We start from the raw sequence: 23,625 nt of genomic DNA on the forward strand, positions 1-23,625 counted from the left end.
ATCGCCCACTGTTTGCAATCCTCCTCTCCACGCCATCGCCCAACTCCATTCTTCAACGCAGATTGATCCCCACGTTCAACCCTTCAGTCATATTAACCCAACGAAATTCGATTTTTGGGTCAGCACGTGAGTTTGCCCGCGTTTCTGCTCTCAGCACGTGGAGATTACTTGCGTGAGGCTTTTCTTCCTACGCATCTGCTCTTCGCTGCCTTCACCAGAGCTACCGTGGGCCTGCACGCAGCTCTTGTTCTGCATCCAGTCACGTCTGCAAGTTTCGGATACTCCAAAAGGATCAGGTAAGCTCCAATACGATTCAAAGTTTTCGACCTTTGCTGGGCAGTGCGTTTTAGAAACAGCGTTTTCCTCACACGCCCACGCAGTCAGTTTTCTTTCCCTTGTGCTAACCGAGCTTCTGCGGGCCTGCGTGGAGAACGATTGGGTCTTTTACGCTGGTTAGATTTTCCATTCGAGCCTCAGTCAATTTTTTTGGGTAGATTTCGATCTTAAATCTGAGTTTTATTTCGGTTTCGCAGTTAGTTTTATTTGGATTGGTTTTTCGTTGTTTTAGTTTTAGTTTTAGGATATACGATTTGCATAGTTTAAATTTATTTATTAAATTTTAGATTTAGGTTTTATTTAATCTTTAGATTTAATTTAAAATCCGTAAAGTTTTTGTTAGGTTTTTTTTTAGTTATGTTTTTTTGTTTTGTTTTTCTTTTTAGTTTAGATTTTAGATTTAGGGTTTAGCATTAGATTTGTTCAAAAAAGAAATTTAACTTTGTTTGGATTTGGTTCTAAAAAAAAAAATATAAATAAAAAAATGGTTTCATTTTTTTAATTTCTTATGTATTAGATTAAAGCTAAGTTATATTTTAGGATTCAAATTTAGTTTCTTTTTCTTTTGTTTTGTTATAGTTTAGATTTTATTAAAAAATCATAAAAGTACAAAAATTAAAAAAATAAAAAAATAAAAAAAAAAAAAAAAATCAAAAAACCTTTTTATTTAGACTTTATAGTCTTGTTTTATTTTGAAAAACGTAAAAAATATTTTGGAAATATTTTGCCAGATTCAGTCTTGGCTCGGGGATTTTATCACATTTTATCTTTTCTGCTAAGGCTAAAATTTTTGATGTGGAATGAATGTTTATCATTTTATGCGAGTCTGCACATGAATGATCATTTTGAAGATTAGCTGCATGAATATGATATCTGGTTAATGTTCATAATTGCGTGGTTGTTTAAAGCATTCATCTTTCGAAATTTTTAATCGCTGGATATCGTTATTGAGCTTTAATCATTATAAGAACATTGTGGTTTTACTGGATATCTTGCATCGTTCAAGTTGTTTGATGGTAAATGATTGCTGTACATGGTTTACATCTCTGCAACATCTAGTAAATAACTGTTTAAACATCAAACCCACAAGGCACTGGTCTTTTAACTTAACAAAGTCAATTTAGTCCTTGTTTCTTCGTGTCTCCCAACCCAACTGGTCGACAGTTGGTCTTCATCACCTCATAGGGTCTACCCCCCTTAGCCGCGGGAGACAGGCTTAAACGGAGAGATCGGGGATCAGAGTGACAGCCCCTGGTCTGAGCGTTGTCGTGACAATCTGTGCGACAACAAGCCCAATAGCCAACATTAATTAAGAAATTAATCAATTTGCTTTTCCTATGTTGGACATAGGAAAGAGATCATAAAAGTCACTTACTCAAGCAAGTACCTAAAGAGGCTTTTGGACATTTTCTGCATACTTGACACCTAGCCTATGCAGAACCACCTGTCTGAGCTATCATCATCAACATATAATAAAGCAAGCGACGTACATATGATCATTTTATCTTAAAGTAAAAGTAATATTCAACTTTTTGATTGATTTTGGTGCAAAGCCTTCTTCCAACCAAGAGATGAGTGCTTCTCATTTTGATTTCATTTTTGTTAGATCTTCTAAAAAAATTAATTTAGATAATAGTCCATGATAAAATTCCTATGGGTTTAATGTTGGTATGGAGGCTATATATCTAATACAAACAAAGCCACCTACATGTTGTCATGTAATAGAAATCATGTTGGTGAGATTGAGTAAGACAAATCAATTCCGTATAGATTCTGGTTATGGATTCATGTGTTTCCTTGACCATATTCCAATATTATGTTTTTCTTCAGAATTGAGTGTCAATCTCTAAAATGGAATACTATTAAATTTATTCTAGGTATCTATGATAAATTCATTTTAGGGGCTCGTTTAAAGAGTTCATAGGGCTTCAGTACTATTTGTGTGTTTAGGTTATCAAAAGAATGAACTAGATAATTTTCTGTATGCTAAGGCCTTTTATATCTAAAGATTAAATACTGATTAACATAATTTCTATATCAGGTTTGGAGTTGAGGTCATGGAGTCTGTTGCTACTTGGGCAGTAAAACTATGCTTAAGTCTTAAGCAGGGCCATAATATAGATCAAGAAGATGTCACTAACACAAAGTTAGATGAGGCAAATTCCGAGGCAACAGCTAAAGAGCTAGCAAGCTGGAGTGTCCTTGATATTGGAACCGGGAATGGACTACTCCTTCATGCACTTGCAAAGCAAGGGTATTACTCGAAACTCTATTGATTAGTACGCATCATGGATGTCTACCTGCAGTATATATTATGCTTTGCATATGACCATAAATTTTGGCTAAATTGAAGAAGTTCAATTTATTTGGTTCAAAAACATTTTGAAATTTTTTCATCAACTTTGTTTGATACTAACATACTGGACATCTTGTTACTTATTGAAAGATTCTGGTAATCAACGATTTCAACTAATTTGAGTTTCTGTAACTTTCTTTGACCTTGAATCAAAACTGTATTTGCATGGAATAACATACAACGATCCTGAGATTTTATGAGATGATACTCAGGTTTTTCCTCTGTTCTAATTTCACTTGAAAGCTCATGTTATATAGAGATTTAAATATATAACAGTGCAAAAACAAAACTGAAGGAAGAAAGGTATTCTAGAAGAACAGTTCAATGTTATCAAACATAGTCAATAGCTTTCTTAGCTTTGCTTCTGAGAAAAGAAACTGAAAGGCAACAGATTCTATCTCCTGTGAGAAGATTAAGTTCTGAAAGAATAAAGACCAGCCTTTTAGCCTTTAGGGCCTTTCCCCTACTAGATCACCTAAACAAATTCTTGTTCTGGGGTGTCCTAATCTCTTTTATAAAGAATCCTAGAAGTTTGCTTCTTGTCAGTAATGTTGGTATACTTTTACCTCTTGAAATAGTGGTCTGAGGTTGTCTTCAGCAATTCTTCTGTTTTGTCTCCACTTATGACATCGGTGATAGTTCTGGTTCCTCATGATTGTCTATATTTTCATAAGCATCTGTTGCTTTTAATTATGGCTTTTAAAGACTTAAATGGAACTTAAGCCCTCTTCAGTGAAAGAAATCAATTCTCTAGTTCTATTAGGATATTTTATTGGTGGTCCGGACTCGGATTGTAATTTTTTCCATGTCTTGACTCTTTTACCTATTTCTTTGATGAGGATCAGCAAGGCTTCTTTTATAGGCTTTTTAATCTTTTAGAAGAGCTCTTGATCCTGTCGTGTTTACTTGTAGTTAGATTGATTTGGGGGTTTTCTGTTCAGGGAGAATTCCTGTTCATACTTCATCATTGTTTGATGTTGAATGTCAGGGTCAGATGTTGGATAATGAAATGTAATCTGTAACATGTTAGTGATTGTTTTGAAGTATTCTCTTTATTAAATTTTAATTATATTGTTCACCTATCCAGTTTTCCTTTTCTTCATTCCCTTATTCTGTATAGTATGCCACCTTGTCTTTCAGTTTACAGTTCAAACCTCATCCGAAAACCCTTGTGGGTTCTCAAGTGTTAGAAGCAAGTAAATTCACCTGCATGCTTTGAAGAAAAACTTCCTGTTTAGTGTTCTTATGCTTTCTTCTCTGCTGATATTCTAAAGACAAAATATGTTGCACAAGTTTCCAGAATGTGGGAAGGGGTGTCCAAAATGGCTAGAAACCTCCCCAGATTTCTATGAAAAAATGGTGGGTTGAGAGCACCAAAGATGTATATTATTATTATATTGTTTTTTTTTTTTTAATATGGGAAAAATGGGAAAAGTTGTAGACAAACAAGGTGGAGATGGAGGTTTTGCACTTGTGTCAGTTGTTAGATTTTATACTCGGGCACTGTACACCATGAGCATTGTACCCATTGCTGATCATTCACTGACCCATTTGGCTCACCCTTGAGCCTCTGTTTTTGGTTGCCCTCAAGTTCTCTGAGAAAACACCTAGAGACAACTCATTTAAATTAATTAAGCAATAATTAAATATTTCCTAAGCCTTAGGAAAAGTTATTAATCAACAACAATTAATTGAGAAAGGTGAGAATGCTCTAGAACTCACAGAGATTGAGTTTGAGATGATCTTAGCTGTTGATGGAGATCTAATCATGGCCGTTGGTTCACCAATGGTAGATTATAAGAGCAAGTTGTTGAGTTGGAGAAAGACACACTGTGAGGTTGAGTTCCTTGGCAGATCGAGCTATCCAGCTGCAAAGGTCGAGCAGGGAAGAAGAGTTCGAGTCAGAAGGGACACAGAGATAGAGAGGAAGCAACATAAGTGAATTCTGGAATAATTTCTAGTCTCAGAGAGGCAGCAACAGAGAGACTGAGTTATTCCACTAGAAGCTGTGCAAGCAGCTTCAAAGGGCAATTCGATTTGGCTAAGGAGGAGGTCGATTCTGTTGCCAAAGGGTGTGATAATTTTCCAGAGGGTTGGAGAACCACTTCTAGCAACAACAACAGGAAGGACGTCTGATTTAGAGGAAGTTTTGGGCAGTGTGAGTTACAGGCTGTGCAGAGGTGACACAGAGGTATTCCAGAGCTAGTTTTCGAGCAACAGTTAGTTGCATGATTGCTTGTGGAGAAGGGAAAATTTCCCTTAATAATTTTGTCCAGATTATTTTTCTGAGGATTGCCAGTTTGACATCCGGATTGTACTCAGAAATTCCACTGCTGCATAATAATAATTATAAAATCCTCATCTGCTACACTGGTTTTCCCAAATTGGATTTTTCTGGGGACTTTTGTCAAAAAATAATGGTGTCAATTTTATATTGTATGTGCGCTCTATTTTCTCAGTCCCTGTTTTTATTTTCTGCAGTAAATTAATGGTGAAAATTGCAGTTGTGATTTTATTCCTTAATTGCTGTAGCAAGTAAACTGCACATAATTATATTCAATTAGAAGAATAATTTCTAGTTGCTGCAATAGATTGAAAATTTCACACATGTTTGGTTGGGCACTCGAAGGACAAGCTTTTGGAGATTGGGCACTCTGCCACCATAGTTTTTCCACCATGCATCTACAACAAATAAGAGAAACGTAAGAACATAAATTGAAATTTGAAAGTTGAAGCAAAGTATGAAGAGACAATGAAATTTGAAACAAAAAAAGTACGAGTGATAGCAAGGAGGCAGAGTTTGATTGCAGAGAATGGAAGCAACATAAAACAAGAGGAGACAATATACAGCAGGTCGAGTTTCCTCTTCCCTTGACTGACACGAATCCCAAAAAATTCGTGCTAAGCTGAGGAGTCAAATTTTAGTGTTTGCTGGCTGTGCTTCTAGCCTAGAGACAGCGCAGGTGTGTGGGAAATCTGAGTGGGAAACTCAGCAATTTTCAGCAGTATTTAGGGGGCTGTTTGAACCCAGATTCCTCTGCTACAGAACTGTCATCAGGGGCCAAGTTTCTGGGTGCAGACAGCGCTTTTCTAGCGACTGTTATAGCACATATTTTCAGACAGAAAATTTCTGCAATGTATTTGCTCAATCAGGCACAAATTTCCAGGAAAGGTTTTGCTATATTTGGTTCAGAAATCAAGGTTGTTACTGCATAGAATTCTGTGTCCTTCAGCATGAGTTTTGAGGCCCTAGAAGCACAATTTTCGAGACTTTGAGAGGGTAGAAATTTCTGGGTTTTAGTCTGCTGTACCAAGCACAGAAATCAAGGTCTATTGGGTAAATTATTATGCATAAAAATCAATGCATTTATCAGTCAGAGTTAATGACTGTGAGGAGGCTCATATTTCAATGTAACCCAGCAGTGCCTTCTTCATGCTAAAGGGAGATAAATTGACTTTATCTTTGTTGTAAATAATTTGCCTTAAGAGCAATCAAATACTCCTCGAAGACTAGTTTTCCCCTTGTGGGTTTTCCTTGAAGAGATAGTCTCCTTTTTATAGAATTCAAATAGGGTCGAATGCGTGCCTTTGAAGAGGCCCAACCAACTTGAATCATATTAGGCCGACTTAAAATAATTTTGGATGTAAATTTAAAAATTCAAATTTCCAATTTCTTTTTCAAGATTATAATACTGACCACGGCTACCATACTTTTGAACAACTTTTTCCACTTTGAAAACATCGAGATGGATGACAAACAATATAATGATCCAATTTCAATCACACCTCCCCATTTTGTGAGGCTTTTGGTCCCCAAAAGCTTCTACTGAATGAGGTGAGGAAATTTTTCCTCCACCTTCTCTCTGGTGTACCATTTAAATTTGCTTGGAAGTTTTCCTTTTAACTGAATTTGCTAAAGGTCATGCTGTCCCTATCGTGTAGTTCTGGGCCTCTTCTGCAAAACTATATCTTCTGTCAACTCTGCCTGAGCATCTGGTGCCAAATCCTCCACAAAAGGTAGGACCTGTTCTGCTTCCCGATCTAGCATGGAAGGCTCATAGAGTTTCAGATTTTCTATATTCACAATTGAGTAAATGCACATATATGATGGTAAGTTGAGTCGATAGGCATTATCACCCACCTTTTCCAGTATCTCGAAGAGCATGCCTCAGAGCCTTGATTTTCTTGCTAGGTCCCTATAGCCTTTCCTTGTTCAACTGTAGCCATACTGTGTCTCCCAGCTTGAATGATTTTTTTGTTCTATGCTCATCACGCCTGGCTTTATATTTCTCCTGTGACTTTTGCAGTGTCTTGTGTACCTGTATATGGATCAGCCTGATCTTCTCTATAAAATTTTCAGCCCTGAAGGTGTATCCTATAAGATCTTTCCTCACTCCTCCTTGCTACTCATATGCAATGTCCAAAGGTGAAGGTGACAAATATCCAAAACAAGTTTCAAATGGGGACTTTCCTGTAGAAGTGTGGATTACTCTGTTGTAAGAATGTTGTATATATGATAGATTTTCTTCCCTGGTCTTCCGACGCTTCTGGTTGTATTCCCTTAGAAGTTGCACGAAAGTCCCGGTGACTACTATTTGCCCATCGGTCTATGGATGGAATGCTGTTGTTTTCTTCAACTTTGTGTCCATCTTCTCCCACAATGTGGTCCAAAATGCACTAAGAAATCTTGTGTCCTTGTTTGAAATGATGTTCCTTGGTATCCCAAAGTGCATCCAGACCTGTCCAAAGAACAAGTTTGCTGCTTCTTTCCCACTGACGGTCTTTTTATAGAACATCAAAACACACATCTTGCCGAACCTGTCTACTACCAGGAATAGGTAGTCATGTCCCTTCCTGGTTGTTGGTAAACCTTCCACAAAGTCCATGGAAATACTTTCCCAAGGACGAGTGGGTACAGGTAAGGGATGATATAGACCTTGTTTCTTGTTGCTGGGCTTGTTGGTACAACAAAGCATGCATCCTCTTATGAACTTAGCAGGAGCTCATGAATCTTGGGTCAATACAGATACCTTTGCAAGTTGGCCACCATCTCTTGAAATTTGGGAAGCTATGGGACGAATTTCCCATAGAAACCCAACTACCCCAATAAAATCCCCAAAGGAGAATTCAAATTGTATAAAAGAAATTATTATTATTACATGGACAAGCAATTATTAAAGAGGAATATATCTAATATTTTTTTTTTTGTAAGCTAAGGTAGAACCTCGTTTTCTATTTATATAAAAGCAAATTGAAACCACATACAGTTAATAGGTGGCCTCAACTTGCCCATTGGGAAACCAAGTCTGTTGGCCACCTATGCATATTGTAAGCCATCCAAAAACGATAAGTTATTAGTCTTTATACCCAAGCAATATATACATAACTATTTAAAAACCAGTCTATAGTCTTAGATCGCATAAGCATGCATGTAAAAGAAAGCTAACCGCTAAAAACAAAATCCTGAGGTCATTGAAATCATCTATTCTTTGAGGTCTTCCGATTTTGACTCCACTGTCGCTGGATCTTCAGCTGAATCTCTAGGTGCTGGTGTCATTTCAATAATACATGGAATGTGTCGCTATATACGGTCTAGTCTTATGTCCTGCTTGCAGAGTTGGAACTGGATTGTTTGCAGGTCCTTTTTATAGTCTGGCATGTCTCTGACGATCAGCGCCATCCCCATGGACACTTGCTCCATTGCTTTTCCTACCAGTCTTTTCATGAGCCAGTACAGATGCAAGGTCTGTTTGAATTGGGATAGTCTCCCTCTGGTGTTCCCAGGATCTGGGATGTGGTCTTTCCATTCCTCCATTTCGTCCTCGGAGTCCTCTTCCAGAATTTTATCCTCCATTTCTTCTATAATTTTTCGGATCCCAACATCCGTTCCTTCCTTGTATGCTTTTGCTGCCTCCCTGACAGTCTCGTCCATGGGTCTTCTACCTTTCTTCTGTTCTGAGGTTCCCAGGTCCTTTGGACGAGGACCAGATTTACCTCGTCCTCCATGACCTCTTCCTTTGGCTGGACGTGCCATGTCGCCAGTGTCTACTACCTGTTCATAGTGATCACAATTCAATGTTAGGATAAAACAACCATTAACCATCCAAATACCAATTGCCTCGTGGGGTTTCTGTTCTCCGATACTGCCACCTTTCTGCCTACACTCTGTAGCTCCCAGGCATTCAAGTGAACCAGGAGTGGTCTTCACCTTCTCCCTGCTCACCTTGACCTGCCTCTCGATTAGACCCATAGTCTCTGTCTCTCCTCCCCTGTCCCTTCCTCCCGCGTTGAGGTCCCTCAGGCTAACCCATTCCCTGTGCGACCCCGTTAGAGCGAACGAAGGGAGCTTCGCGCTGGGACTCTCCTCCCTCCCCCTACCTTGCTTGCCATCGCCACTCCCTCCCCTCGCAGCGCTACCTCCTCTACATGTCACCCATTCCTTGCTTAGCTTCCTGCCCAGCTTCCCTTCCCAGGCTTGCTCTTCTCTGCTACCATAACTCCCCCTATCTACCCAGAAATTCGGCCTGAGGAACTTCTCTGGACCCTCAGTCCTCCATTCCACCCGGATAAACTCCTTGCTAGTCTCGCAAGCCTTAGCCCTGAGCAAAATGCGCCACTCCCTATTAACTTCTATACCCTCAACCCTGGCTAGAATCAATGAAAAGCTACAAGGCCACTCTTCCTCACTGCTTTTGCTCTCTCTGCGCAACATAACCTCTCCCCGTGGAATTTCCTTCCCAACCTGGCACAAGTTCCTTCCCCCTCCCGGCATACTGAATTTTCCTTCATGAATTACAGAAAGAAAACGATTAACGTACCCGTGGTTACTATGCCTGCTTGCTGAATGCGAGTATGGCCGGTCCTCCGCTCTTGTTCTCCTGCTACTCTGCAATCTAGCCAACCTCTCTTCCCTACACTCCCTCTCATACTCTACCTTACCTACCTGTCGTCCCATCCACCTTACGCCGCCGTCCTTACCACCTCTCCTCTTGCCTACGTACAAACCGCCACTTCTCCCTTCTGACGTCGCTGCATACATGCAGGACTCCACCACGCCCTGCAGTATAATCGTGTGGGCTGTGGTGGGCAGTCCTTTCACCTCCTGGCCTCTGACAACCATAATTAGTTTGATTACCCACTCTGTCACCCCGATCAGGGGAGGAATATATCTAATATTATTATGATTGAAATTCAAACTTAAAATTTGGGTTTCACTCCAAGAATTCAAGTCGGATTTCGATTTGGTTGAGTCAGCCTGCCCCAAATGACGTGACCCTTCATAGATGGAAGCTACTATATATATATACCCATCAATCCTCCATACAACGTATGACATTCGATCTTTTGTAGCTCACACTTATCTTCTGTGGCATGCTTGCATGTGTTTAACTCTGTGTTATCAGGATCGGACTGAATTGGTTTGGACCGGCCGGTTCGACTGTTTTCAGGCCTAAACCGGTTCAAACCAGTGCAACAGACTGGAAATGGCCGGTTCGGTATGGAACTGGCCGATTTTGTTACGAAACCGGTTGGTTCGGTACTGAACCGACCATTTTTGCTGAAATAGTACCGATCTGGCCAGTTTGGTATAGCCACCTAACAACTCATGCATGGGGCCCATTCAAGCGATTTTGTTATTATTTTTTGATTTTTTAAATATTTTTCTTAGTTGGGGCTTTGGGGTGTGAACAAAATTGGAGTGTTTTTGAGCGAATACACACCAAGAAGAGGAATCGTTTGGAGAAAAAACAGTTAAATGACATGGTTTATGTTCAGTACAACCTCAAGTTGAGGCAAAACCAGTTGCTAAACAAGACACCTGAATCAAGCAACATAACTTTGGATGATTTTGATCCATCATCAGAGTGGGTTGTGGAGACCCACGAACCAACATTTGATAATGAAGATCTTTCTTGGATGGACTTGGACCCACTTCCAGCTCCACCTTCAGGGCCAGGGGAATCAAGTCAAAATCCCACTATAGATCCTCAGTCTGCTACTGCTAATTCTGAGGATGAAGATGAGGGGGAGGTTGAGGATGTTGATTCTGATTAGTAATTTAGTACTAATAATATTGTAGTTTGATGTATCAAAGGCCATTTAGAGTCTGTATCTTGATGTATTTTGTTTCAAACATGTATTGCACTAAGTGTTATTTTGGTATTATCATATTATGCACTCTTATTTGCTATATAAATGAGAATTTTTTCATATTTGTGTATAAATGGTTTGAATTTATATGGACGCACATGAATATATATGCTTTTCTTTAAAAGTTGAATATTTATGTATTTTTGCTCAACCGGGCTTTTGGTCCAGTTTTTTTTACAGTGGTTCTGGTGACACGGCGAATTTTCTCTATGCCAACAAAAGGGAACCAACCCGATCGCAGACCCCGATTAGATCTGCTTTCGTTTGGAATGGCTAGTTCCAACGGGTTTCAAAGGATCTCGTAAACTGTTATAGGTGTTGAAAGATTGCTCCTCAGAGTAACACTTCCATTAAATCAACAAAAGAAATAGCTAACCTATAAGTATCAAGTCCTATCTACACTGATTTTACCTACTTATGCTAGTCCTAACTATTCTAATCTATCCCGCAGGAGCATAATAAAAGATATTAAACATCATATATAAATTCCAAGTCCAAATGAATCAATTACTAAGTTCACCGATGAACAAGGCTATATTTAAGCTTAATTGCAATCTCATTATTCATACAAGAATATACATTCCTGTTTCTACAAATAAAACTTGCAACTGATGTTTAATATAGCTTCGAATCGGAGACTGCTCATGAGTTAACCATGATAACGAATTATATTCAAATAACCAAGACTAGTCATAAGATGTCTGTTATCACCGTGCACAAAAACAAAACATATATATCCTCATGCCAGTCACAACACCCTGATTTCAAACATAAAAGAAAAAGAAAAATGAATCTGAAAAAAGGCTTCTTCTTGACCGAAACAATCTTCTTTATTAGCATAATAAAATCGACCCCTCTTTTGCCAAAAAAAAGTCCTGTACCCATATCCAGAGGTAATACTTATGCAGCAAGTCAACTGATCCTCGGTCTTCCATGACTTTCCACCTTCCTGTTCTTTTCAATATACAAATTAAAATATACAAACACATAACGGTCAATGAAACCGTTGACACGTCGAGGCCACATTTGCTGGAGCGTTTTATTTCCTAGAGGAAATGAATGGATGTCGACGGAAAGAAGAATGACTACAAGCCATCTCTTCGCACCTGTATCGACTGAACGTTATTCCCTGTTATTTCCTGAACGCAAATGAAGACACTGCGCTCATCATCGAACATCTGGCATGATTTAAGGTGTCTTGATGGATCTGCGCTGTCAGGAGTACCTCCACTTAACATAGAGTGTGCCTCCATTATGCACTGTGGCGGTTCCATATCCCTTTCTTGTGGAGTATTTCTTTGCAATATCGATATCAGTGGTGCAGAGGTGTCATCTAGAGTCCCCAGAGCGACATAATGACTCTTATACCAACATCTGTTCTGCTTCCTATCTTCTCATAATTTTACGACATCCTACCCCATCTATCCCAAAGCCATGACACATGGCAGCGAAAATCCTGCTGGTAGAGGTATCATGTGGACTAGGCATGCTGTTCCTGTGATGATCATTCAAAGGCTGCGTTACTTTCTCGAATTTTATTACCACCTCACGATCCCTTTGCATCTTTTGTTGCAGCCTTTCATGATGCTTATGCATTAGCTCGCCGACCTCGCTTTTCTTCTCTTGGTCCTCGCCTGTAGAAATAATTAACATTCGTTGTGATTATGAGAGATATGATAGAAATGCCCAAAAACAAACCTTGCCTTCATTAAAACTTTCATAAAGAGACAGACTCTGTAACTAGGAGCTCTGTGAGTCCTTCAGGCTCTAAGTCTCAAGAGGACGCGGTGATCTTTATTTGGTCACGACACAATGATGGCTCTAAACTTGCTAGGCGATGGGGAACTGATGATTAAAGCAAAACGGATAACCATGCGATGAAATGGTTAAAGTCTTCAGTGTGGTGGGGATGCATCTCTTTCGAATTTTGTTTTCACTTATTCACGTTCGGTACTGTGATCTGAGAGCCCTCAAGGAATTTCCCTGAAATCTAGAGTTCAGGCATCAGGGGAAGCGATCACATGATTATCTCAAACTCCTACTATCTAAGGCGAGGTTTTTTTCTTTTAATGTTTTAGATTTTCTAAATGAAATATATATCTATATATCAAATGAAACAAAAATTAAATCGAATCAAAAATAAAAAGATAAAAGTGAAATAAAAATGAAAATAAAAAATGAAAATCGAATGAAAATTAAAAATACATTCTGATCCTAAAATTTTAATTTACATACAAACCAAACGTAAAATAAAGAAAAAAAATGAAAAACCTAACCTAACACATTCATATAAGTAAAAAAAAGATCAAAATGTTTTGAGTTTGTATGTATTGCAGGTGTAAGCTTGAGGGCGGAAAGGAGAGCGAGGGTAAGAGTACGTAGGTTTGGATGCGAGGGACAACACATGGATGGAGGGGTTGGGCAGTGTGCAGGAAGGTATGTTGGCAGCAGAACGGAGATGGTAGAAGGGAGCTGCTACGATGGGTGTGGAGCAATGTTGTGAAAAGCGCGAGCGAGATTAAATTGGCACGGGGAATGAATCGGGAAAAATCGGGGAAAAATGCGGGAAAAAATCGTTTGGTACAAAAATATTCATTTTTTTCATTTTTTTTTCAATTTTTTTAATATCTAAACCATCTACAACATAAAATAAATACATTGACACATAAATATGATAAAAAAACTAATATATAAGATGTTTAATATCATTTTTAGCGCTAAAATCACACATAACATTGAATCATGTCCTGAATAGTAAGTCCTGACTCCTGAGTCCCAAATCAGCCTCAAAATATCAACAAAAAATATGATAATGTATCTCATCATGTCATAATGTCATATACAATAAAATGAGGTCTAATCCTATTGATTTCCTCTGCCCCTCTTGCGAGAAAATGCCACAGCTTTCCCTTTCCCTCTAGCTGTAGATGCTGGTGCCTGTGCTGGTGGAGATGGCAGTGGAGTCTGATGTGCTCTAGAAGCTGAAGAACTAGAAGTAGGAGCTATAGGAGGTAGATCACGTCCTCTACTGGTGGCAGGGTTAGCCCGAGCAGGTGGTGTCACCTGGAAACATTAAAATCTCCCAATCCTGAAATCCTGAAAAACTGATAAGTCTGCTGGATTTTAAATGAAATCTAAAATTCTACTTTCTCCATATGAAATCCAATGAGGCTGGAACCACTCTCAAACATCCTGAGTCATTTCATGGTAATGTTAAAAATTTAAGTAAAAGGATGAAAATGAAGATTAAGGAGAATGTCACTTTTACTTTAAGAATTTAACATTACCATGAATAACATATCCATACTAGGGCCTAGACTTGATCATTAAGCTGCCCCACTCAAAAATTATTTGTTACTTTCAAAAAAAATTGCATGAAAAAACCCAATTGACCAAATGAAAAACCAATTTTTTTTTTTTATAAAATCGTGTTGTCTCGGCAAACCCGCGTTTTTTTTTGGAAAAAATCTCGCTTTTTTCGAAAAAAATTGCGCTTTTTTCGAAAAAAGCGCGCTTTTTTCCGGGAAAAATCGGCAAAAAAATAGCCGATTTTTTTGTGTAAAAAGCGCTTTTTTCCGGAAAAAATCGGCAAAAAAATAGCCGGTTTTTTTTGTGTAAAAAGCGCGATTAAATCGGCGCGGGAAAAAAGCGCGATTTAATCGCGCTTTTCACAACACTGTGGAGTGAAGAATAGGTTTGCGAGAAGGGACAGATGTGGAGAGGAAGTTGCAGGCAGGATGGTAGTACGCAGGTAAAGGATGCAAGGAGGTGCGGGAATGATGAGGGAGGACGAGGAGATAGCAGGTTGAGGGCAACAACGAGGATAGACAGCATAGATGGACAGGAAAGCAGTTGAGGGAGCTCGCAAAATGGAGCCACGGGTTGCAGATTTCGAAAGGTATGAGGGTGCGAGTTAGGCAGTGGAAGAGAGATTCCGTGGGTATGCTACAGGCAGTAGAAAGGAGCAGATTGATGGAGTATGGCAGCGTTTGCTGTGCGATGAGGAGCTAATCTGACGACGGATTTTGCAGCAGACCTAGGCTACAAAGGCTGTAAAAAAAAATCCAAAAAAATTGCACAGTAAACCCTAAAACCAGGCAGCGAATTAATCTTTAAAATGGTGGCCCAAAACTTCTTTAAATCCATCAGAACTTCTTTAAGAATTTTCCAGAAATCTTAATTTAAAATTTTAAATCCTTCTGCTTCAAATTTCTTAATGAAACCCTCACGAAATTTCCAGATCTGAAAATAAATAAATTTAAACCCTTGGACTGCAAAATCTCGATATGATCCCTGCAAAAATAATGCTGATGACCCCAGAGATCCAGATCTTACCCTCCAGGGCCTAGATTTGGGCTTTGCATAGCTTTTTGCTTCAGATCTGCAGTTGTGGGACAACAAGAAACACCCAAACGATATATGCAATGACCAAAAAAAAAACCTAAGTTAGAAAACCAAATAATAATTATAGATCTATGTACATAAATGACAGATCTATCAGATCTAGGGAGTGTTAGTCCAACTCCGCTCCCAGATCGGATAAGATGAGGCTCTCAACAGTCAGATTTATCGATTTAACACAAAAAAGCTAATTTTTTTGAATTTTAAAGGAGGTACTAAGCTCAAAACCCTTCATGCATCACCCATACAAAATATCTTATGATAAGCCTGGGATCAAATCAAGCTGGGCTCTTCAGAAAACACAGATCAAGAGTTGGCTGGTTCAACTGAAAACTTCTCTGAACGCCTGGTGATCTAAAATTCAAGACTTTTCTGCACAACTCAATTCAACTATCAACGTAGAGCGAGAAAACGATAATAAAATTCAGATAAATAGAAATACCTGCTATTATATTCAAAACTTAAATTATCATTCAAACTCCAACGACTGAGCAAGATACATGTACTCAAATCGCTCTTCAGAAAGCTATCATCAATGGTTAAAAAGAAATCTATGCATGAAAATGACACATCTTACAATATTTCCACGAAGAGTAATACCAGCAAAAATTTAACCCCAAAGTCTTTCTTTATTGCTCATAAAAAGGATTACAAGAGAGCTTTTTCGCTTAGTACACGATCTAGAGATCGGATGAATTGACTGACAAATGACTTCCTATTTAAAGATAAATTCTCCAATGGCTAGTTCGAGTGATTATTGTCAAAGCAATCTCGACCGTTGATGAGGATCAAAATTTCTTTTAATCTCATTCGTCGAAATTTTAAATTATTGAGGAAATTCGAGTTTTTCAATTAAACGCAATTTTAGTTAATTCAAAAATTAAAATTTTGAATTAATTTCCTTAAAATTTTTGACTTTGACTTAACCCCAGGGACCAAGGCTTAAAATTTAGCAAAATAATCAATTTACCTTAGTCCCTCGACCTCTTAAAATTTAATTTTTAAGGACCGATGAATTTTGCCTTCGGAGAATTTAAATTTACCTAGGACCTAGAATTAATTAAATTTTTGGTTTAAGATTTTAATTAATTTTGGCCAGAAAATTTAATTAATTAACCTATGAGGATTTTTCCAACCCTCAAGACACTTTACATCATGATTTTTACATTTCTTACATCTCAAGGGGAAAACCCCATTTGCAAAAGGCCCTCACAGACTACCCAATTCTGCGACACAAATATAATCCAGTAGACCAAACAATTTGTAATAAAATAACCTAACCATATGATTAAGATTATTCCCAAATCACTTTTACATAGACTCAATCTAGAACACTAGGACTCCCCTAAGATCCCAGTGACAAAACCCATTCCGGTTTTGGGTAAGGCTGAAGGAAAACTTTGCCACCATCCGAGAATTGATCAGTGAGACAAAAAAGCCTCCTGGAATGTAGATCATCACCAGAAAAGTAGGTTTACCTAGGTAATTACATACATGACACGGATCTGCTAAGATTATTTACATTATACACATGCATAATCGGTTTACAATATAACATGATCCTCAGGCTGATGATGATAGCTGGATGGAAGGAACACATCGATCAGGCGCTATCCCTTTTGCGAAAAAAGGGGGTGTACTACTGTCGGTCATTGACACGTAGTGGTCAACAAGACCATCGATGAAGAAGTATACATTGAACAACCGAAAAGCTTTGAAGTAAATAGTAAAGACACTCATGTCTATAGTCTCAAGAAGGCCCCATATGGTTTGAAGCAAGCTCCTAGGGCATGGTATGAAAGAATGGATGCGTACCTTCTAAGAATTGGATTCGTTAAAAATATTGCTGATCCAAACCTCTACATCAAAACTGTGGGTAATGAGCCAATCATTATTCTACTATATGTGGATGATCTATTCATTACAGGTGTGGAGCAAAGGATACAAGAATGCAAGAAGATGCTAGCAGCCAATTCTGAGATGAAGGATCTGGGATTGATTCATTATTACCTAGGTTTGGAAGTATGGCAGAAACCTGGGGAGATATATCTTGGGCAAGGAAAGTATATAAACAAGTTATTGCAGAAATTTGGGATGATGGATTCCAAGCCCATGCTTACTCCCATGATCACCAATCTTAAGAAGTTGAGAAGGTCTGACTCAAGTCTCGTAGATCCTACCTCCTATCATAAGTTGGTGGGTTCTTTGATGTATCGGGTAAATACTAGGCTAGATACATGTTTTGCTGTGAACATTCTTAGTCAATTTCAATTGGAGCCTCGTCATGATCACTGGATAGCTGCCAAGCATATATTGAGATATCTTCGTGGCACTATACATTACTGCCTAAAATACGATAGCAAGGAAGTCAAGCTGACAGGTTTCACAGATTCTGATTCGGGTGGAAGTTAGACCGATGGAAGAAGCACTGCAGGTGGATGTTTTAGTTTGGGATCTGCCATGATCTCATGGATGAGTAGAAAGGAAGATCTTGTTGCTTTGAGTAGTGCTGAAGCAGAGTATGTGGTTGCATGTGAAGTAGGATAGGAGGATATATGGTTGAGGAAACTTCTGACAGATTTGTTTGAGAAGTCTCTAAGTCCTTCTGTGATAAACTGTGACAATCAAAGCTGCGTCAAGATGTCTGAAGATCCCGTGTTTCATGCTAGGACAAAGCATATCAATAATAAGTTCCACTACATTAGGAGCTTGTTGCAAGATGGGATCGTGAAGCTATAATATGTCTCGACGATTAGGTACTAACAAAGTCTCTTCCTAATAAGAAGTTTGAATATCTTAGAAGCATGATTGGTTTAGTTGATTGTTGATCTTCTTGATGATGATAAAAGTTTGGAAGAGATTTGTTTAGGGTTTGTGTGTGATACACATTGTCTTGGAGGACATCTGGTCGACATTATGTGTTGATGTCTGGATCTCGAAGAGGGAGGGTGACGTTGGTCATGGAGCTCTGACCTCAGATACACACCTAGATTCCTGGGTTGATGGTTAGCAAGTAAGCCTGATGGTACTTAGAGTGGCTAAAAGCTTTAGTTCATCTTAGTCCCACCTGGATAGATTTCCCAGGTCAGGAATCTAGTCCGTGGCACTGTGAGTGCCTAAACTATTGAAGGACTTGGATAGATTGCCCTGGTCAGGAATCTAGTCCATGGCATTGCGGTGCCTAAACTCTTCATAGTTCATATGTTTTGAGATCTTCCTTGTACTTGTATATGTCATTATGAATACCTCCCTAGTTAAGAGGGAGTGTTGAAGAATGTAACTAGGTTTGATCTTCATAATTGTATTTGAGTCATTATGAAATGTACTTATCAAAAGAATGAAAAAGAATTTTTATTATTATTATTACAATGACTTATTAAAGCATGGGTTTCATGCTTGGGTCATCATTTTATTAGTCAAAGTCCCCATTGAGGACTCCTAGGATTTATATTGAGTCATTAGGGTCATTGTACATTTTATGAGACCCTTCTTGGGCTTTTGAATCATGTAAAAATAATTATTTTTGAGTCAAATATGTAATTTGTCACCTCCACACCAAGTCAACCCTTGCCTAATGAAGTCGGCCTACAAAGGAGCAATTCGACCCACAAGAAGGCTATATATACAAGTGTAGTTTGATCTATTTGCTCACCAACTCAACAAGTTTGATATACACAAGAAGCAGTGCAGGAAAAAGTGCGAAGTGCAAGAAGGAGAATTGCAGGATCAAAGTTCTTGGCCTATTTGTCTAGCTCTCTCCTATGAATTTACTGGGCAGTTGCAGGATCGAAGTGCTAGATTTGTAGGGATCGAAATTCGGCAATTGCAAGGTCGAAGTTTCTAGGATCGAAGTTGCAGGGGTTGAAGTTGCTGGGGTCGAAGTGTTGTTGCTGCATAGATCGAAGTTTTGCTGCTACAAGGTTGAGGGTCTAGATCGAAGTTGCTGGAAGGAAGGGTTGACTTGGTGGTTGGAAAGTCTGTGTCTAGGTTAAAGAGTCTTGGATTATCTCATGAAAACTATTAAAGGAAGAGGTTTGACTGGGTTCCCCCCTAGATAGGGGTTTTGCCATGGATGAGTGCCTATATCTTGTGTCTCTTGTTTTGTGATCTTCATACACACATAATTTGGTAATTGCTTGATGAAAAATAATATAATAAAAAAATAACAGAAGCTAACATAATTCACAAGTAATTATCAAGAAAGAGGAATCAAAACCCTAATTCTACTAGCATTGATTTCTCAACAGGTTGAATGTAGATTTATGAATAACGCCTTTGCAAGGCTTAATTGTCAATTTGGTAGGAAACACATTTGGAATAGGATCCGATGGAGATGCGGTAGAACTAGTGGGTTGATTAGTAGCTTGACCAGTTGTGGGATTCACATTACTGTAGTCTTTATTCCTGGTGGCCACCATAACATCATTTTTTGGCTTAGTGGAGGAAAGCATCATAATAAAGTTAGAGGAAGCAAGATCCCGAGCAACCAGACTCTGGGGTCGAAGTGCTGTTGCTGCATAGATTGAAGTTTTGCTGCTATAAGGTCGAAGGTCTAGATCAAAGTTGCTGGGAGGAAGGGTTGACTTGGTGGTTGGAGGAAGTTTGTGTCTAGGTTAAAGAGTCTAGGATTATTTCGTGAAAACTATTGAAAGAAGAGGTTTGAATGGGTTTTCCCCTAGATAGGGGTTTTGCCCGCGCTGAGCGCCTATATCTTTTGTTTCTTGTTTTGTGATCTTCATACACACACAATTTGGTAATTGCTTGATGAAAGATAATATAACAAAGAAATAAAAGACGCTAACATAATTCACAAGTAATTATCAAGAAAGAGGAATCAAAAGCCTAATTCTACTAGCATTGATTTCTCAACAGGTTGAATGTAGATTTATGAATAATGCCTTTGCGAGGCTTAATTGTCAATTCGGTAGGAAACATATATGGATTAGGATTCGATGGAGATGCGGTAGAACTAACAGGTTGATCAGTACACTGACCAGTCGTGGGATTCGCATTACCGTAGTCTTTATTCCTGGTGGCCACCATAACATCATTTTTTGGCTTGGTGGAGGAAAGCATCATAATCGAGTTAGAGGAAGCGGGATCCCAAGCAACCATATTAGTCTCCTGGTTCAGAAATAGATCTATCAACACAACAGGTGCAATAGATGACTTAAGGAATTGATTGACTTCCGCTCGATGTGGATTGTCATGAGTGAAATGTTCCTCATTACAAATTAAGCATGGATAACGAGGTTTCCGCTTTTCTTTAGAAGACTAATTATTTTGTTTATCCTGCGGAGGATTATCTTTCTTCTTTTGCCTTTGCCTTTCTTTTGACTTCATGGTTGCTGAGATTTGCCTTTGGAAGATTGAATGACATTGATCTCGGAAGTAGAAGCCACAGGAGTAGTGGAAGGGGGGTTTTGGGTAGCCACAACAAGAGTTCAGCCAAATGGTTTACTCACCGACTGTTGGCTAGCAGAACCTATCACACCATCAATGACATGTGATTCTTTACTAGTAGGTTGAGTAATAGTATCGGAAGGTCACATAGCATTTGGTGTTTTATCATAGAGTGTGCTGGATTGGGTATAAATAAGATCAAGATATTGTATACGAGCAATTACCTACTTTGCAGTCACAACTCCGCCTTTAGCGACGTCTTCTATTATGGATGGTAACAAAGACTTAATTAACCATTCAACTAACAAGTGGTTAGGAACAAAGGCTTTAACCAAACGACGACGATGTCACCACTAATGAATGTAACTATAAATGTGAGTGGAATTAGATTGTTTCAAATTGGTTAAAAGTTCAGTTCTAGTCTCGTATTGAATGGGCAACTGAAAATCCGTTGAGAACGTGGTAGCCAAGGCACTGAAATTATCGAACGAAGCTCGTGGTAATTCAATATACCATTTTATTGCCATACCGGTAAGTGTGCACTGGAAAAGACGTAAATGGATAGAGTCATTGCTGAGAGAGTTTGAAAAACACCACAAATAATAAGTCTTAATGTGTAGAGATGGTTCTTTTCCAGGATTTCCATTGAATTTAGGGATATCACTGGGCAATTTTGTGGGAATAATTGACCACCAAGGAGAATGGGAAATGGGATCATTGGTAAGTCGTTTAGATCTGGCAATTCAGGAGTTGCTACAAATGGCAACTGCTTATTGAAGTCTGGTGGAGGATACCTTGGGTAAGATGGGATGGCCTGAGCAACAAGTATTTGCGCTCTGGGATAGGGAGGATTTTGATAACAGGGATGCACATAACCTTGTTTCCCAGCTCTAGGATAACCTTGTAAAGGTTGAAATGGCTGAGTTTGGATTTACTGACCTGGGTAAGGCATTTGTTGACCTTGGTAAGGTATACCTTGATAGAGTTGATATAGTTTCCCTGTGGGATTTGGCATCATCCCAACATAAGGTTAGTTAGGTTGTGCTTGCGCCATAACATATGCAATTTGACCCACTTGAATTTGAGGAATAGCCTGACCAAGTGGTGGAGGTTGTAAGGTACCTTGAAGAGGCTAAGTAAATGGGGCTTGGGAGGCGCCATATACCAGTAGAACAGGTTGAGTCAAAGATGCAGTGTGCAAAGGTTGGATTACATTAACACATAGAAACACGGGTACTGCTCCCAGGCATTGGAGAGCATGTACTCCACACTCTCGCGCTCCTGGGAGCTTGGGAGCTGATAGGAAATTTTCCAAAATCGCTGGAAGCTCCAAAGGGTACTTTGGAGCTTTTGAGGAGCTTCACTACAACAAATTTTGACGTTTTGGTACCTATTTTGAGCAGATTTTCACCTTTCGGGTACCTATTTTGAGCATAGAAGGTACGATTTGTTTATTTTCTAAGTGATACATGATAGGTCAGGGTGTTGGACTGCATGGGCTCTGTAAAGCGACAGAGACGTGGAGACGTAGCAAAGGTTTCAACAAAATATAGACAATATCTAGTCATTCCTTGGCAACTTCGGTTGCTAATCTTGAAGTTCAACATTTGCAAATAAGTCTACTTTCTTGAAGTCTATCTTGAAACTTTAATGATAAGATTAAGCAAATTATAGTGATGGTTAGAAAGAGAAAGAGTAGTGTGTTAGTCAGTTTCATTTTATAAATTTCGAAACTTGAATTTCAAAGTTGAATATAATATAGTGTTGCATGAAATCACATAATAATCAAGTAATAATAGCCTTTTTTTTTCGGTTTGGGAGTTCCACATGTTTCTTTGTGGGCAAGAAATTTCATTGGCAAAATTGTTGATGGATTAATATTTTGATTTTTTCTTGCAGTGTTTCAAAGTTCAATCTTTTACATATTTCATTGCAAGATGGAATCTGCAGGATGAAATTTAATTGACAAGTTTTGGATGGAAATAAATAAATTATTTATTTTTATTTTTAATACATATTAAATTTTTATATATTATATTATTGTCGCTCCCAACTTGATGTTTCCTGTAAATTTGGGCAAAGCTTTTAGCCGAACCGGATACTTGTTCCCCCGTACCTGCATATCGGAAACTCGTGCAACATAGCAGTAACATGAGCTTGAATAGGTTGGGGTATATGCTGATGAGTAGGAATTTGAGATGCAGATGGAACAGGTTGAGAGATTAGAGATGAAACCACAGCAGAACCAGGTTGTACATGCGATGTAGGTTACCAAAAATTGACAACCATTCTTGAATGTGGAGGACTCGAATGAGGCTGAGCCGCTGAGCACTAACTTGTAATATTTGATGAGGAGATGGAAATATTCCCTTAACAGGTTGCCCCCCTGCTGAAAGAGGAGGGGAATACAGAGGCAACTCCCCCCCAAGAGGAGGGTTCCCAATATGAACTAGATTGTGTTGTAGGTGTCAATACCCACTGCCATAAGGACTAGTCTGCTACTAAATTGTAGGTGTAGATGGAGGAGAAAGAGCAAACTGTGTAGTGCTCATCAAAGAAGTGCCAAATAGGATTCTAGAAGAGGATGACATGGGACATCTACGTAGCATAATTCAATTACTCTATTCAATGAATCAACGAGGCATTGGAATACATGAATGTAAATGTAACACAACAAATATGGGAAAACAAGATATTCTTTGTATTAATAGAAAACAAAGAGAGTTTACAACCAAAAATAGTAGTTGATCTTGTAGAGATCTCCCCAAGTTGACTTGTCCTTCCTTGTCACAAAGCACACCTCAATGTCACCCTAATGCATGAAGATGATGACTCTCTTAGATTCAAGGCAGCAGCATGAGGGCATGATCAGTCTCCAAAAGCCAACCCTGATGCATGAAGATGATGACTCTCTTAGATTCAAGGCAGCAGCATGAGGGCATGATCAGTCTCCAAAAGCCAACCCTGATGTTATGGAT

The 23,625-nt window shown here is 38.8% G+C and overlaps 1 protein-coding gene across 2 annotated transcripts in view; it reads left to right on the plus strand.

The window, feature by feature from the left end:
- Positions 1-23,625, plus strand: part of AR401 (S-adenosyl-L-methionine-dependent methyltransferases superfamily protein) — a 207,043-nt gene that overhangs the window by 146,673 nt on the left and 36,745 nt on the right. For both annotated transcript variants that reach the window (XM_089420270.1, XM_089420269.1), the window contains one exon: positions 2,378-2,590. In XM_089420270.1, the coding sequence (XP_089276396.1) occupies positions 2,378-2,590 (213 nt within the window). The remainder of the gene's footprint in view (positions 1-2,377; positions 2,591-23,625) is intronic.

This window comes from Pinus tabuliformis, chromosome 4_1 (assembly GCF_031772625.1).
Source record: "Pinus tabuliformis cultivar Carrire ecotype Pingquan chromosome 4_1, CPIR1, whole genome shotgun sequence".
Lineage (NCBI taxonomy): Eukaryota > Viridiplantae > Streptophyta > Pinopsida > Pinales > Pinaceae > Pinus > Pinus tabuliformis.